Genomic DNA, 18290 nt, shown 5'->3' with positions numbered 1-18290 from the left:
GGCCATGTAACCCAGCATCCTCTGAAAATTTTTCAGAGGTGAGCGGGTGCCCATCTGAAACGAGGCGGCCAGTCGCTGTACACTGCGCGCGCGCTGTGTAGACAGGCGAGCCGTTATCGTGACCGAGTTCAAATCTATTCCTAGAAAGGAAATTGATTGACTGGGTTGAAGGGAGCTCTTTGTCCAGTTGACAGAGAGGCCCAGCGTTTTCAGATGGTCGAGGAGAACTGCGCGGTGCGACAGAAGCTCCGTCTGTGATTGGGCCAAAATCAGCCAGTCGTCCAGATAATTCAATATGCGCAGCCCCTGGCTCCGCAGGGGGGCGAGCGCCGTATCCATGCACTTCGTAAATGTGCGGGGCGCCAGGGATAAGCCGAACGGGAGAACGGCGTATTGATAAACATGACCCTCGAAGGCGAAACGTAAGAATGGCCTGTGACGGGGATTTATCTGGATCTGAAAATAGGCGTCTTTCAGGTCTAGAGAGATGAACCAGTCCCCCTGGCGCACCTGCGCGAGGAGTTTCCTGGTAGTGAGCATCTTGAACGGTCTCTTCATGAGCACTTTGTTCAAAGACCTGAGATCTAAAATCGGTCTGAGGCCGCCGTCTTTCTTGGGAACCAGAAAATAACGGCCGTAAAACCCCGACTCGGTCATAGATGGTGGGACTCTCTCTATGGCGCCCTTTTGCAACAGCGTCGCAATTTCTGAGCGGAGCGTGCCGGCGGCCAGCGGGCTGACAGTAGATTCGAGCCGCGCGCGCGCACGAGGCGGGCGGCGGCGAAACTGTAGCAGATAGCCGTTCTTTATAATGCTTAGTACCCACGGGGAAATGCCTGGAATGGCTTCCCACGCTTTGGAGCATGCGGCTAGTGGCCGAATGGCTATATCGCCCTGATTGCTGCACATAGCGGGCTGGACACAGTGTGTGGGCGCGCTTTGAATGTGTGTGGCAACGGGATTTGCACTCAGAGAGGAGTCTATGGGCCGTGAAACAGAGCGAGCAGAGAGGGGACACGCGCACGAGCTCGTGGGCGTGTTTATGTTCTCTGATATTAGAGCGGGCTGTGCCCGTTTCATGTGATGGGGCTCTGATAGAGACACGGGATATGTTATGCTTGTGTGTATGGGTGAGCACATGATTGTGGGCACATTTTCTACACAACTGGCAAATTTTCTCTTTTTGAGAATTCTCTGGGTAGCCGTAAAAACGGCTTTTTGTCGCTCGCAAGCGGGCTGGGACACCGGCTTGTTTGTGGCGGTCAACACTACAGCAGTCGGCGAAATAACGGGGACTGGCAGAGGGCGAAGCTTTGACGGCGGTCCGGCCGCAGCGGGAGAGCACCGTCGTTTTCTTGACTTTGCTAGGCAGACTTCTGATGATCAGGCTTCAGCGTGATCTTAGGTCGCGGGCCTCGAGGGGGCGGCGGTCTGCGGCGGCTGTCAGAGCGAGAGCGAGGGCGGCCGCCCTGTCTGCGCTGGGCTGTTTGAGTCTGCGGAGGGGGGCGCTGTGGTGGAGCTCTGGCAGGAGGCTCGCGAGAGCGGCCCGCGGAAGAGCTAGCGCGGCGGGGCAGAAACAAATTCATCGCCTGAGTAGCTTTCTGGACCTCAGAAAAGCGATCGACGATTCCCGTGACAGCAGATCCAAAAAGGCCCGTCGGGGAGAGGGGCGCGTTAAGAAACGCGGCGCGCTCAGAATCTCCCATGTCGGAGAGCGTGAGCCATAAGTGTCTCTCGGCAACACAAAGGCTGGCCATGCATCTCCCCAGAGCTTGTGCGGCGGCTTTAGTGGCGCGAAGGGCGAGGTCCGTAGCACTTCTCAGATCCGTGACAGCGGGGGAGGGGTTTCTACCGCTTTCGGCCCACTCACGGAGAATATCGCTCTGTAATACTTGGAGGACAGACATAGAATGCAGCGCTGCGGCGGCCTGACCGGCGGCGGCGTAGGCGCGAGCATGAAAGCTCGAGGTCGCTCTGCAAGCTTTCGAAGGAAGCGTGGGGGAAGAGCGCCATCTAGCAGAGGGCGGGCAGAGGTGTGCGGCGACCAAGTCCTCGACGGGCGGCATGGCTGAGTAACCTTTTTCGGCGGCTCCGTCCACCGAGCGCAGCGAGGCGGATATATCGGAGCGGTTTCTAGCCGAGAGCGGGGCATTCCAGGACTTCGTCAGCTCTGTGTGAAGTTCAGGCAGGAATGGGGCGGCCCGGTTACACGCGGGGGTCGAGCGCCGATGAAAAAAGCTGCCGTCCATCCGGTTCGACGGCCTGTGAGAGGAGGCACATTAGTTCCTCCTCTATCCCGGCGCGGATCCCCCCCGACTCTCTCGTGGATCCGAGAGATGACCAATCTTCACTGTCTGATGCGAGCAGTGAACAGGAGTACTTCTCCTCCGCGGCGTCATCGGAAGCGACAGAGCGGCCACTCGGCGGCAACTGTATGTCCAGCAGGGGCGGGGAGGGAGAGCGGGAAGCGGGAAGCGGCGGCGGCGGCCCGCATGGTTCCGCTGGGGGCTCCGGCGGCCTCTGGGAGCGGCGTTTCTTCTTACGCGGCGAAGAGGAAGGCGGCGCGGGAGCAGATTTTGCTGCCAGAAGTCGTGCCCGCAGGGACGACAACGGCAGGCTCTCACAGAAGTCGCATCCTCCATCCGCGAGGGCGAGTTCTGCGTGCTCGAGTCCCAGGCAGAGAGCGCAGATGACATGGCGGTCTCCGTCCTCGAGACGAGCGCGGCAAGAGCCGCAGGAAAAACGAGACATCTTTAAAAAGACGCTCGGCTCTTTTAGATATAAATAGAGAAAAGAGAAGGATACAGTCGTCGGATGGCGCTAGCTTGCAGGGCGGCTGAAGGTGGCGAAGACGGCCGGCTTCTTCAGGGTCCGGGAGCTCGCTAGAGTGATGCCTTCTCGACGGCGACAGCTTTTCTCAGGACAGCAGAAGCGTGCAGCTTGCTGAAGATGAAATGATTCAACATATAAGCCTGGGAGAGACTGTTATATACACCATAGCCACGCCCATTCTGGCGGGCTATGACGCAATGAGCGCGCGGGCGCCTCTCATTGGAAGCGGGTTCAGCCCCGCTCTCCCATAGGCTTAAGCAGTTCTCTCTGAGCGAACCAATGAGCTGCTAGCTAGCCTGGTCTAGGTCTGCCGCAGAGGAACTGCGTTGTGTATGGATACAAATTATGAAATAATTTTTTGGCTTCAATATCTCAGCAAAGATGAATCTTTCCCGCAGCGTAAGCTAGCTTACGCAATACGAGAGAACCTCTCGTAAGAGAACCGATATTTCCCTTATTCTGAGTATCTGAATTTTTGTGTAGTCTAGTCCACTGGTAATGTAATTTGCTTGAAATCTACTTTACTCTTTCCCCGCCAATGACAGAATGTTCTGGCAATCCATGATTTCACTGTTATACGGTAAGGCGACGCTATTACGCATCTTCTGAAATAGTACAGAATCTCTGGATCAAAACACAGGTGAGGAAGAAGCAGAAAAAGAAGCATTGCTTCAAATCAAACATTAAACAGCATACAAATCAAAACTGCCTAACATTACTGAATGAAATGTCGACCCAGGAAGGGTTAATGACTGTGAAGCTTTGGGGGTGTTTATGAACTCCATCTACTCCATCTATGTTTTGATCATCGTTCTGAACCCGATCCGGAAGTAGTCTTTGACAAAAAATTAGATTTTCTCAGCTTTTTGTTTAAAATGTTGCTTTTTTTTATTAAACTCACCACCTTCAAGCTTTGATAAAAAGGATGCATGAAGCTAGAATAATTGTTTTTAAAATGGAAATTATTACAGTACAGTTAAAGGCATATTTCAAGTAAAAACAAATAATACCTTAATAGGAACATAATAGTATACGTAAAGTGCAATAATAATATATAAATAGTTAACTATAATAAGTATGATGTTATGTTCACTTAATGAAAACTTACAATTATACTTGCAGTATAAAACTACTAATAGTTTACTAAGAGTACACTTCAAAGTTTCATAAACAAAAAAATGGGTAACGCTTCCTTTTACAGTCCTGTTACCCATGTACATACTATGTACTTATTATAAAATTACTGGGTATTAAGGTACTAACCCTGAACCTACCCCTAACCCATGTACTTAACTTATATTAGCCAGTACTTTCTTACTGTAAAAGGAAGCGTTACCAAAAAATGTGCTAAAAGTATTTGACTAGGGAACTCTCAGTATATGTATAAGTTCACTTGTAGCATAGTTGCAGTACAAATGAAAAACTTAATTGTATACTCAGTTTACTACTGTTACACTGAAAGTATACTAAAAAGTGGGCCAATTTTGTCCCAAGTAGTATTGAAACATTACACTTACAAGTATACTTCTAGTACATTGGTATTAGTATACTTCCTACTGTCTCCTACAGTCCTATTGTTTCCTAATGGAGAGTTCAGCTTGTGAATGCCTTTCCAAGAAAGGACAAATAAATATCTTTCTGCCAACAGTTGGCTGCTATGAAAGAAAAGGCCTTAATAAATCTTCTTGTGATCTGGCCTCATGTATAAGAGGACAGTTAAACAAAAGAAACGCTGACAGAATTGTTGGCCAAGCAACTGAAAGGTTGTGCAGCTTGAGTCTTAAATGCAAGCCTCATGGGAAAAAGTGTCCCATGAAACGCACATACACACAGAATCAAACTACAATGTGCTTTTGCATCTCTGTGATGGCCCATGATTAGAGTAAATGCCAAAGACAACAAAAAATAGTTTTACCCCAAAAAAGTACTATTTCGTTCTTTCTACATAATAATTTCACGTTTAATTCAATGTGTCCCCAGGTGAATTTTGTAAGCATGACAGTAGCTATGTTTCCATCCACCTGTTTTTATGCACATTTTGGGATATTGCATAAAAAAAAACACTCGATGGAAACGCCAAGATGCACAAGTACTAAAAAATGTGCAACAAAAAACTCTTGACTTTTCCTCAACCGAGGATTTGATTGGATAACTGGACTAACCAGTGGACCAATCACATCGCACAGCATCTTAGATGTTGGTTTGGTCATTCTGAAATGCCTAGGCCAAAGTCTGTCATCAAAATGATTTAGTATATTGACCTCCCAGAAGCATCTCACATGATTGCGTTCCCAAACACCAGGCATCTAAATGTAAGATATATAACAGCGTTTATTACGCTTTGTCTGCTTTATGATGGAAGAAAAACTAGCCTCAGTGGCATCCCCGATTGCACCAACTTCCATTCTTATGACATATATTTTGTGCCAATTTCACAGGAAGTGTCGATTTTGTTGGAACACATTGGATGGATATGGTGCTTTATTTGCAAATGTTTTATGCAATATTCCAATTTTGCACATTAAATTCGCAACTTTGGATGGAAACATAACTAATGTCCCAGACCCAGGCCTTTATTTTAGTAGCACCATATCAATACTAATTAAACAGACTGCCCCTATTATACTTTTTTGAATATTTTCGAATATAACACTGAAATTGTAGCTGAGGCCTGGAAGAGTTTGGTTCGTGTTGTCGACATTTGAACTATTTCTGCGCTGCGAAAACAAGCCCACTTTGCAAAGGATGAAGACTCGGCTCGAATTGATACAGTAAAACCGATGCCTTGTTACCTTCAGAGGAAACCTTCAGAGCTGAAATTCAGATATGGTACTGGCAGTTTCGTTTCCGGCACGCGCTGTAAGCGGTAGACCAATCACAACAGACAACAGATAAATGAGGTGATGTGCAATGTATATTATAATAAAATGAAAGTGTTTTTTGACCTCGGATGCATGTAAACCTGTTGTAGTAGACCTCTAAAACAAAACTAGCAACCTTTAAAATCACTCAGTACCCCTATTAAGCGATTTTAAAGGTTCCCAGTTTTGTTTTGGAGGTCTACTACAACAGGTTTAATTCTCCTGCTCCTGGGGCTCAAATCTGTATCGTGAGAACTTGCCTAATGTCCCTCAGACAATAACAGAGGTCAAAGGGCAAATTCAGTGTGATCTTTGCTAAAGAGAGGCTGCAAACTCCGAGAAAACAGCATCAGTGCTGTTGAGCTCTCTCATGAGTTGAACAAACTCTGCACTGCTGCCGTCGGGAAGGAATCTATTTTTGCTAAGCATTCACTAAGCGTTTCTAGCCACAGTGCTTCATACATCATCCAGGGATAACAAATGAGCGTACATGGAAAACACAGATGCACGTTTCTAGGGTCAAACGGTGAATATTTGTGTCTTGTGAGATTAGAATAGTTTCATGTGCATCTACAATCAAACTGTGCATCTGTCTCATGGACACAATTGACTTTGTTGTGTTCATGTTTCTGTAATGCCCTCACGTACACTCAGTAACATCCCTGACATCATAAGGCTGGGGAAAAAATGCTTAACCTTCCCCCAAGACTCCTGCCGATCCCACTAGTTATGACAGCAGAGGCAGATGTGTCATGAAAGAGCCGTGAGAAACATGGGTTTATGTTTTCTAGTTGAAATCATTCATTATAACATAAGGTGTAAACATTGCTTTGTCAGTTCTTTTAAAATATGTACTGGATGTGATAGCATCTAAATAAACTGGTTATTTTATTTTATGGACTTTCAGTCAGACAAAGGGATTTTCATTTATTTTAGTTTTAAAAAATATTTTTTATTTTTTATTTTGATGCACCAGTGAATAGCATATAGATAGATAGATAGATAGATAGATAGATAGATAGATAGATAGATAGATAGATAGATAGATAGATAGATAGATAGATAGATAGATAGATAGATAGATAGATAGATAGATAGATAGATAGATAGATAGATAGATAGATAGATAGATAAATAGGTGTTAAAAGTTTGAAGTTGGTAACAGAGACTCTGGGGGTTTTCAAGAATCACTTTGCTCATACTGCATAACAGAAATGCTCTTCTCCCAAACACTCTCCATTTTTGTCTTATCGTTAATTGTTTCCCAGTGAGAGTCCAGCTTCCATGCCTGGTTTAATGAGCTGTGTAGGATTAGCTGGCCAAAGCCACAATACAAAGAATTGAGTTTTACCACGATAGCGATCGGCACGGCTGCTTCACACCTCATTGTCTCCTGGCAGACTCTTGTGTGTTCGGCTACTGGCTTGAGATCAGTTTTAACCCTTCCCTTGGCCATTAACATTCGAGTTTCATAACTCTATTCTGAATCTTACAGTGAGCACCAAGGTCATATATACCTAGTGCGTGGTGTGGGAGCTCTCATGCTTTATGACAGCATTATAAATAGTTTTGTTCATATGCATTAAAGGTGAGTAGTACAAACCTAATCATTTCATCCGCATGGTCGTTTGGCAGCTCTGCAAGTGGCGCAACGGCTCCCAGGGGTCTGGTTCCTCTGAACGAGTGCCTGCGTTCACAAGACACAGTATTTATTAAAGCCTGTGCTGCTCAGTGCTTCTACAGCGTGAATCTCTTGGCCGATGGATAACCATTAACGCTCTCTTACACAGGTCGCCACTTTTTTGACAGTGCTGATTTGCACTCAGTAATAAACATGCGCGTATGAGGAATGAGAGAAAGAGGAATCAAACGCTCTCCGGCAAGGCACCTAGGCAGACACATTGCTTTTGCCTGGCACAATAATGGAATGTATTTGAATTATCTTCATTTGAGTTTTTTTTTTTAATTATTATTCTTTGCAATTTATTTAATCAAATTCCATGTAATTCATTTGATTACAACTTTTAATCAATTGACAGTCCTAAAAAAATTTTTTTTTAAGATTACAAGGCACTTAACAACATTTACTCTATTAGAACTGTCATTGACTAAAAATGCACCAAGTCATTTTGAATAGAAGTATGTTTCCACCTAAAAAAGTAAAGTAATAAAAAGAATAAAAAGGTTAGGTTGCATAATTTTCAATAATTGTCTTACAATTGCAACTTTATTTTATGTAAATTCAAATTTATATGGCATGAATTGATTTAATATCTCACAGCATGACTTTATATCCTCCAGTGTGACTTAATATTAAACAATTATGATATTATTTCTCATAATTATGACTTTTTTTTTTACCTAGAGTGACTTATTATCTCACTGTTTTGTGTCTTATTCTCATAATAGTTTTTAATCTCATGAAGTGATAATAATCTTTTACAATAATATGATATTTTTCTCTCAGAATTTAACTTAATATTTCTCATAATTGAAACGTTATCTCCAAAAGTGACCTATTATCTAATTATGATATTTCTCATAATTGTGACTTTTTATGTTCCAGGGTGACTTAATATATCACTGTTTTGTCTTACAATAGTGACTTTTTATCTCATGAAGTGATTTAATATTTCACAATATAACTTAATATTGTTTCACAATTATATATCACTTTCTCATAATTATGACTTTTTATCTCCCAGAGTGACTTAATGTCTCACAGTTTTGTCTATTTTTCTTGTAATAGTGGTTATTTTTATTTCATGAAGTGATTTAATATCTCACAATATGTGTTTTAGATTGAAACAGGTTACTATATAAAGGTGTCTCTTACATAACATAAATAACTCTTCTCTAATTCAATCATGTGAGTGGTTGAATAACTCTACTACCTTGTGCCCCCATGAGCTCTCATCAACCAACCCCTCCCCCACCTGTCTCTCTAATATGACCTGTGCTGTTCCCCCTCGGTCGAGAAGCTTTTGATCAGCATAACACTGAAATCCAGCCTCTCTCAGGGCTTTTTTTTGGGTGCTATGCCCAGGAGAGCACAACTCCACACATCCTCCCAGACACCTGCTAATCAGCCTCCTCTCAACTGTCTGCATGCCTCTTGGCTTGGGCCAACATTAATGATGCTTATATTATCCTACGCGTTGAAGTACTCCTCCAGGGAGTCATTTATAGGTGCCTCTGTCTTTGATGGAAAAGGTTATAGATGTTAACTTCAGCCCTCGCAAATTATACCCTTTCAACTTCAGGAATAAGAGCTGAAAGAGCTCTTTTTGTACGGTAGAATGAGCACTGGACTTTTAAAGCCACGTTGTTACATGTGTGTCCTGTTTTTCCCCCCGTCATTGTGATTTGGTTTAGTCCTGTGTTAGTTTTCCCGCTCCTCGTTTGTGTTCAGTTCCTTCACCTGTGTCTAGTTAATTTGCCCCAGCTGTGTCTTGTTCCCTTTATCCGTTCTCTGTGTATGTAACCCTGTGTTCTCCCTCACTCCTTGTCGGTTCTCGTTTGTGTATGGTACGTTTGTATTTGGTATGGTTATGTTTCCTGGATTCCTGTTTTGAGTTATATTAGTAAAGAGTATTGAATTTGATCTGCTGACTGCTGCCTCTCCTTCAACCTGCACCACACCCGTAACAGAAGAACCGACCTTAACATCGATGGATGCAGCAGTCCAAATCCTTCTCCTGTCCCAGGAGGATCAGTCCCTCGAGGCCCACACACAGAGGTATTTGGACTTGGTACCTCTAGTTCATTATGATGACACCAGCCTCTGTGTGTTCTTCCGGGCAGGCCTAAACGCTGAGACCAAAGCATGCCTGCCCGGAGATGGGCCTCGAGGGAACTTTGCGGCGTACATAGAGTGGGTGCTGGTGGCTTGTGGATCGCCGCTCACAGTGGGCCCCACCGAGCCAGAGACCGTCCAGCCTGAGACCGTCCAGCCAGAGCTTCACGTCAGCCGCGTCCAGCCAGAGCTTCACGTCAGCCACGTCCAGCCAGAGCTTCAGGTCAGCCACGTCCAGCCAGAGCTTCAAGTCACGCCAGCCATCAGGCCTATCACCGGATCGGTCTCGGGGCGCCCAAGACTAATGTCCAGTGTGATGGACCCACCGCTCATGTCGACGCGGAGGGCCAAGAAGACCATCATGCCTGGGTCTTGTCCCACAGAGCCTTCACCGCTGGTTCCGTCCAGCCCACCCAAGCCCGCACCGCTGGTTCCGTCCAGCCCAGCCAAGCCCTCACCGCTGGGTCCGTCCAGCCCAGCCAAGCCCGCACCGCTGGTTCCGTCCAGCCCAGCCAAGCCCTCACCGCTGGTTCCGTCCAGCCCAGCCAAGCCCTCACCGCTGGTTCCGTCCAGCCCAGCCAAGCCCTCACCGCTGGTTCCGTCCAGCCCAGCCGAGCCTTCACAGCTAGTTCCGTCCAGCCCAGCCGAGCCTTCACAGCTAGTCCCGTCCAGCCCAGCCGAGCCTTCACAGCTGGTCACGTCCAGCCCTGCCGAGCCTGAGCTTCCCTGCAGCCCTGCCGAGCCTGAGCTTCCCTGCAGCCCTGCCGAGCCTGAGCTTTCCTGCAGCCCTGCCGAGCCTGAGCTTCCCTGCAGCCCTGTCGAGCCTGAGCTTCCCTGCACGCCTGCCGAGCCTGAGCTTCCCTGCACGCCTGCCGAGCCTGAGCTTCCCAGCACGCCTGCCGAGCCTGAGCTTCCCAGCACGCCTGCCGAGCCTGAGCTTCCCTGCACGCCTGCCGAGCCTGAGCTTCCCTGCACGCCTGCCGAGCCTGGGCTTCCCTGCACGCCTGCCGAGCCTGGGCTTTCCTGCACGCCTGCCGAGCCGGAGTTTCGCGTCACGCCTGCCGGGCTGGAGCTTCGCGTCACGCCGGCCGAGCCAGAGCCTTCTCCGCTGGTCCCGTCCAGCCCTTCAGAGCCTTCTCCGCTGGTCCCGTCCAGCCCTTCAGAGCCTTCTCCGCTGGTCCCGTCCAGCCCTTCAGAGCCTTCTCCGCTGGTCCCGTCCAGCCCTTCTGAGCCTTCACCGCTGGTTCCATCCAGCATAGCCGGGCCTTCACTGCTAGCCCAGCCAGAGACTTTCCACGTCCCGTCTGCCCACCCAGAGACTGTCCACGTCCCAGAGCCTGTCCCAGAGCCTGTGATTCCCCCCAAGAAAGTTTTGGGGGGGGGATATAGGCCACCTGAAGGTGCGTCTCCGCCATGGCCTCCCGAAGGTGCGTCTCCACCATGGCCACCTGAAGTGGCCTCTCCACCATGGCCACCTGAAGTGGCCTCTCCACCATGGCCACCCGAGGGACAGTCTCCACCCTGGCCACCTGAAGTGGCCTCTCCACCCTGGCCACCTGAAGTGGCCTCTCCACCCTGGCCACCTGAAGTGGCCTCTCCACCCTGGCCGCCCGAGGGAAAGTCTCCACCCTGGCCGCCCGAGGGAAAGTCTCCGCCCTGGCCTCCTGCACATCCTGCTCCGCCCTGGCCTCCTGCACGTCCTGCTCCGCCCTGGAGGCTTCCTGCTCAGGGTAGGCCACGCCCTCGTCAGCCTCCAGGGCGCCCGCCCCCCCACCCCTTTTGAAATTATACGGCGCGAGGACGCGCCTTTTTGGAGGGGGCGTTATGTTACATGTGTGTCCTGTTTTTCCCCCCGTCATTGTGATTTGGTTTAGTCCTGTGTTAGTTTTCCCGCTCCTCGTTTGTGTTCAGTTCCTTCACCTGTGTCTAGTTAATTTGCCCCAGCTGTGTCTTGTTCCCTTTATCCGTTCTCTGTGTATGTAACCCTGTGTTCTCCCTCACTCCTTGTCGGTTCTCGTTTGTGTATGGTACGTTTGTATTTGGTATGGTTATGTTTCCTGGATTCCTGTTTTGAGTTATATTAGTAAAGAGTATTGAATTTGATCTGCTGACTGCTGCCTCTCCTTCAACCTGCACCACACCCGTAACACACGTCTCTTTAGGAAAAGGGACACCTGCTGATGTCAAATGACTGTTTGTCCAGGTTTATCTCTGTCATGACAGGTGTGACATTTTCTGAGGGTCTTTCCAGAGCTTAAATTTTGACCTGATGCTTGGGTTCTTCCTTGCACTCTTCAAACACTGTGTGAGTATGTGCGTTCAAAATCGACAATCAATTATTCAGCTAAAGCTGGTTTCATATGAAGTCAGATTATGTAACAATACCCTGCCTTTATCCATGTGTTTCGCCCTCAGTCCAGGCAAATTTGCCAATCAAAATCAAAATTTTTGTATTACAAAAGCAGGTTGTTACCATAATGACAAAGCATATATGTAATTTGCATTTTGATTTTGTTGCTTATATTAAAGCAGAATAGAGAACAGAGAAACTATATCATTGGAATCACTTTCAAAATGATTTGTTCCAGCTGATGAACGATAAAAACATTGACAGCCAATCAGAATCCATTCTGCTCTAAGAGCTGGAGCATTTAAAGCAGCAGACGACAAAACTGCAGCTTGTGCTCAGAATAAACAGAACTGTATCGTCCTCTGGTGTGGATGCTAGTATAGTTATCTTTAAAGTTTTTGTTCTTGGTGTGAAGAGTCCTTAAGACTGTGTTTTTGTGAAAATTTCCTTGTCAGGGCATTGATAAGGTGTCTGGATGGTTGTTAGGTGACCAAAGTTGAAAAGATTCTACCCTCAAGTCAAGTGTGAGAGAGTGTCGGTCTGAGAGCATGAGCACGAGGAGAACCGGACCGCTGTGTTCTCCAGGCGCTGCTCCTGTGGTCTGCTGGAGTCCCAGTCTTGAGTTAGTGTAAATGGAAATGTCAGGAGCAGACCCCCTGACAGCTCTGCTCCAGCACATTAACGTCACACATCCATACAGTTAGCGGTCACGGAATAAAGACGGCTTTGTTTTTCCCCAACACACACCTGAGCCTCAGCACATGAGTGTTATAGTCAGTGGTGCACTGCACATAACTTTTTTGGTTTGGTTCTCAAGGGAGCACCTGGAGATGCTGCTCGGTACTCACACTTTACGCGGCACACTTATCCTCTTAGTCTAAGCTGTCATCATCACTTTCCTCCTCTCTGCTCTCCTCACTATAACACTATTTATTCACTGTAGAAATTAAATATAGGTTCATCTTTGTTTTAGGCTGTATTTTTTTATTTATTAACATTGACACAGTGACAGCAGCCTAATATTCCTGCTGTTGTCTAAGACCGAATGCACGGACTTTATATACTGACACACATCCGGTTTCTTTCTCAACTGTTCACTTATGACATAACCGAGAGAATACTTGCCGAGACGGGTATTTTGACATCATTTTGAGTGTGTGTCTGTTCAAGTGCAAGTAAACGCCAAAGAGGAATCAATTCGGTGTTTGAGCGCTGTCTGAAACACCTCTCTATCTCTCTCTCTCTCTCTCTTTGCGTGCGGCTGATAGATAACAGTGCGCAAGTCACGATTTTCGCCTCTTCTTTCGCGTTTAAAATCGTTTGAATGCGTAAATTGGCAGGACAAAACACGTCCAAATGATAAACTTTTACTCTATGATGGTTAAACTTAGCAGTTAATCCACGAAACAACATGCCTGCCGAACCATGATGGATGGTTGATCCGTGGTCCATACGGATCACGGATCAACTGTGATCTTTTGCACCCCTATTAACAACTAATAATTAATTAACGCACATCATGATAGCTATCTTACCAGACATGGAGAAATATCCTACTCCAGTAAGTAAACGTGTCCTTGTCCCCAAAAATGTTGGTACTCAAAAGCGCTTCCCTCCACATTTGCATCGTTTATTATTTACCACGCATGCGCATCTGCGCACCAGTTATGTGCACCCCTGGTTATAGTTCCGAGATTGATAGAGACTTACTGAGCTAATAGCCTACAATGACAGCAGGAAGAGGAGATGTTTTGTTGACATGCTGTTGGTGTACAGCAGGGCTCAGTATCTTCTTTCTTTTAGGGGCCAGATTGTCCAGATCTTAACATGTTCATTGTAAGACTACCTTGTGAATCTGATCAGAGAAGGCCAAGTATGTACAATGCACTTTCCTTGTCTGTGAATTTATGGATATTGGACTGCTCTGAAGCACAATATCATTGATGAGGGAGACATGGGCAGAGTGAGAGAAACAGAGCTTGGCAAAGACTCAAGAGTTTTACTATTTGGACAGATTTTCTTAGAAGTGTACGTGCTGTTTTATGCTTCATTCTCAAGATGAACCATCTGTTGTGGTTTGGAGATAACATGCTCTTTCAGGGTATTTCACAGTCATCTGGAATGGTTGTGATATATTTGTAATTATGTAAGTGAGTATACGTTAGACATAGTTTTTAAGCCGGGGATACACACAAATCTTTGCCATTTATTACATTTTCTGCTGACATTGGCATCCTTTATCATATAATATGACCCGGAGGAAGCCCCTCTGGACCACAGGTTTTTTTTGCCACACACACTGATACCGTTAGTAAGCTAATTGTTGTGTGAAATGATATTTACAGACATTCAAAGTTGGATGAGCAGATTGTAATTTGATTAAGCAAGAGCCATTAACCACATTAAAACGGAAATTGGCTCAGTTGTATTATCCAGGACGATTTCTTCTACTTCCTGTGAATAAGGCATTTAGAAGTCAAAGTGTCAGTGGAGTGGAAAATTGCCTGAGACAAGCGGCATCTAATTAATCTAACCCGGGTTGTACTGGAGTCTGATGTATACGGCTGTGTATCAACACTACAGTGTAGAGACGGCCTATGTTGCAATCTTTATGAATACAGTACATTTCGTTGTAACTGCTTTTAAAATTGCTTAAAGCATTAGAGTCACAAATGTAATGTTTTGTGAAGTGATGACCATTAAATAAGTTTGATAATTTGTTACAGAACATTAGCATAGCTAGGTTTAAATGCAAATGTCTTTGTCCTAAAGGGATAGTTCACCCAAAAATAAAAATTTGTCATCATTTACTCCTATTTAATGTTGTTCCAAACCTGTTGTTCCAAACCTGTATGAGTTTTTTTTTTCTTCTGTTGAACACAAAAGAAGAAATTTTAAAGAATGGAAAACCAGGAAACCAGACAGTTGATGGTAGCCATTGACTTCCAGTATATTTTTCTATGAAAGTCAATGGCTACCGTCAACTGTTTGATTACCAAAATTATTTAAAATATCTTATTTTGTGTTTAACAGAATCAAGAAACTCGTACATGTTTGGAACAACTTGAGGGTGAGTAAATGATGACAAAATTATTATTTTTTGCTGAACTATGTCTTTAAAATGGATTTTTACCTGTCCTATATCAGAGGTCTTGACTTTTTTTTTTTTTTTTTTTTTTTTAATTGTTATTATTATTTTTATTATTATTATTATTTAATAATTAATTTTATTTTATGTATTTATTTAATATCATCTTTTTTATTACTTTTTTTGTGTTTATTTTACAATTTATTTCTTGAAAATAATAGCACAAATCTGTGTTTTAAACTGTTCATTTTAAAGAGTTCCGAGCTCTTTGGAAATTTTTGGAAAGTGCTGTATATAAAGTTAGGTTCATGCATGTATGTGGTTAGTGTCTTGGTTTGTTGGTGCAATCAAAAACAATTGCTTATAATGGATGCCATATCGTGGAAAACACCTTTTTAGTATTCGGTAAAATCAGGTTGAATATATTAGTCATTTTGCCTACAGAATGTTTAGCCAATCCTGACATATGTCATTTGCATATAGAAACCTTAACAGTAAGTAACAAAACACCCTGTGTTTAATTGTAAAGGTCAAAAAGAGGGCAAAAAATGGTCATGTGGAATTAAACTATGAACTTTGAAAAAAAACTTATTTGAAAATTATTTATTTATTTGTTTGTTTGTTTTCTTACTTTGAAATGATGAGTGCTAAGACTAGTGGTATTTTGTTATATTTAGTGTCTTATTCAAAGTCATAAATCTTTTCAGTGCTCTGAGATGTATTTCTGCAAGAGTTTCCTCACTCATTTTAAAACAGATTACTCAATTCTTACAGAGCATGTCACCAGAAACATTATTTTTTTTGCCATTTCAAAAGAAAAAAAAAGTAACTAAATACTTAAAGTTGACGAAAGTTGTTTTTCAGTAACTTCAGAACTCAAGGCCCATTAGCTTCTGGCGTCCCTCAAGAGATGAAACTGTACTGCTAAAACCTCCATGTAATGCTGTAGATCTACTGGCGGCTCCCACCTTTTATTTATTCATAACAAAACTATTCATGTATTGGATAAGGAAGGAGAAACCGAGAGAGGTGCCATCAATATTAGATCCCCACATAGTCTCAAGTGCGAAGTGAAAATAGCATCCGCGGGAACCCCCCATGTGTGTCTGAATTCAGATGTTTCTGGAAGAGCCTTCACCACAGATGAACCCATCACACAATCCACACTCTTACATAACATAACACATCATGGCATTCTCAAGTAAGGACAGTCTGGCTTTTATCGTGGCCTCGGTTGACCTTGAATGCTCGTGTTTTTCAGGAACGTGAGCTACTGAGTCGCATCTCAGATCTGCAGGATGAGGTCAGTCGCAGGAAGAAGCACATTGCGGATCTGGACCACGAGATCCACACCCTGAACGAGAACATCAGCACTTTGACCAAGGAGCTGGAACTCAAGGGCAAAGAGGTTTTGAAGATCCGTAGCGAGGCCAATCAGCAGATCAGGTGAGTCTTTGTTTAGGGATGAGTACATTTCACCTCACGTCTCTAAGAGTGAAGGACGACCCCATGCATATTAAAGTCCCCCTGTAGTCAATCATTTTATCCCTTGAAACTCATCTTTGATCACCAAAATGACATATTTAAAAAAAGATATGAATGTAACTCTACACCCTTGCCTCATTTAGTATACGGGTTTCTATGAATATGCAAATTAGCCCCGCCTCCACTCACTCACACCAGCTCAGAGATCCACTCGTTGACTATCACACGTTGACCTGATTGGTTACAAGGTAGTTTGTGACAGAGTTGTTCACAACTCTTTCATCTGGAGTCCGAGTCAAGTCTGAAGTCTTTAAGCTGGAGTCAGACTTCAGTGATAAAGATTTCAGACTTGACTCAGACTCCAGTGATAAAGATTTCAGACTTGACTCAGACTCCAGTGATAAAGACTTCAGACATGACTCAGACTCCAGTGATAAAGACTTCATACTTGACTCAGACTCCAGTGATAAAGACTTCAGACATGACTCAGACTCCAGTGATAAAGACTTCAGACTTGACTCAGACTCCAGTGATAAAGACTTCAGACAGTGATAAAGACTTCAGACTTGACTCAGACTCCAGTGATAAAGACTTCAGACATGACTCAGACTCCAGTGATAAAGACTTCAGACATGACTCAGACTCCAGTGATAAAGACTTCAGACTTGACTCAGACTCCAGTGATAAAGACTTCAGACTTGATTCAGACTCCAGTGATAAAGACTTCAGACTTGACTCAGACTTCAGACATGACTCAGACTCCAGTGATAAAGACTTCAGACTTGACTCAGACTCCAGTGATAAAGACTTCAGACTTGATTCAGACTCCAGTGATAAAGACTTCAGACTTGACTCAGACTCCAGACATGACTCAGACTCCAGTGATAAAGACTTCAGACTTGACTCAAACTCCAGTGATAAAGACTTCAGACATGACTCAGACTCCAGTGATAAAGACTTCAGACAGTGATAAAGACTTCAGACTTGACTCAAACTCCAGTGATAAAGACTTCAGACATGACTCAGACTCCAGTGATAAAGACTTCAGACATGACTCAGACTCCAGTGATAAAGACTTCAGACAGTGATAAAGACTTCAGACATGACTCAGACTCCAGTGATAAAGACTTCAGACTTGACTCAGACTCCAGTGATAAAGACTTCAGACATGACTCAGACTCCAGTGATAAAGACTTCAGACAGTGATAAAGACTTCAGACATGACTCAGACTCCAGTGATAAAGACTTCAGACTTGACTCAGACTCCAGTGATAAAGACTTCAGACATGACTCAGACTCCAGTGATAAAGACTTCAGACTTTACTCAGACTCCAGTGATAAAGACTTCAGACTTGACTCAGACTCCAGTGATAAAGACTTCAGACATGACTCAGACTCCAGTGATAAAGACTTCAGACTTGGCTCAGACTCCAGTGATAAAGACTTCAGACATGACTCAGACTCCAGTGATAAAGACTTCAGACAGTGATAAAGACTTCAGATATGACTCAGACTCCAGTGATAAAGACTTCAGACTTGACTCAGACTCCAGTGATAAAGACTTTAGACATAACTCAGACTCCAGTGATAAAGACTTCAGACTTGACTCAGACTCCAGTGATAAAGACTTCAGACATGACTCAGACTCCAGTGATAAAGACTTCAGACTTGACTCAGACTCCAGTGATAAAGACTTCAGACATGACTCATACTCCAGTGATAAAGACTTCAGACTTGACTCAGACTCCAGTGATAAAGACTTCAGACTTGACTCAGACTCCAGTGATAAAGACTTCAGACATGACTCAGACTCCAGTGATAAAGACTTCAGACTTGACTCAGACTCCAGTGATAAAGACTTCAGACATGACTCAGACT

At 44.6% G+C, this 18290-nt stretch overlaps 1 protein-coding gene across 5 annotated transcripts in view; it reads left to right on the top strand.

Annotated features, from left to right (window-relative positions):
• Positions 1 to 18290, top strand: part of fam184ab (family with sequence similarity 184 member Ab) — a 163979-nt gene that overhangs the window by 118142 nt on the left and 27547 nt on the right. For all 5 annotated transcript variants that reach the window (XM_056269123.1, XM_056269120.1, XM_056269121.1 and 2 more), the window contains exon 14: positions 16189 to 16373. In XM_056269123.1, coding sequence (XP_056125098.1) covers positions 16189 to 16373 — 185 coding nt within the window. The remainder of the gene's footprint in view (positions 1 to 16188; positions 16374 to 18290) is intronic.

This window comes from Rhinichthys klamathensis, unplaced genomic scaffold, assembly GCF_029890125.1.
Source record: "Rhinichthys klamathensis goyatoka isolate OS25496 unplaced genomic scaffold, OSU_Roscu_1.1 h1tg000281l_1, whole genome shotgun sequence".
Taxonomy (NCBI): domain Eukaryota; kingdom Metazoa; phylum Chordata; class Actinopteri; order Cypriniformes; family Leuciscidae; genus Rhinichthys; species Rhinichthys klamathensis.
Note: the sequence above shows the minus strand (reverse complement) of the source record. Positions and strands in the feature narration are given on the sequence as shown.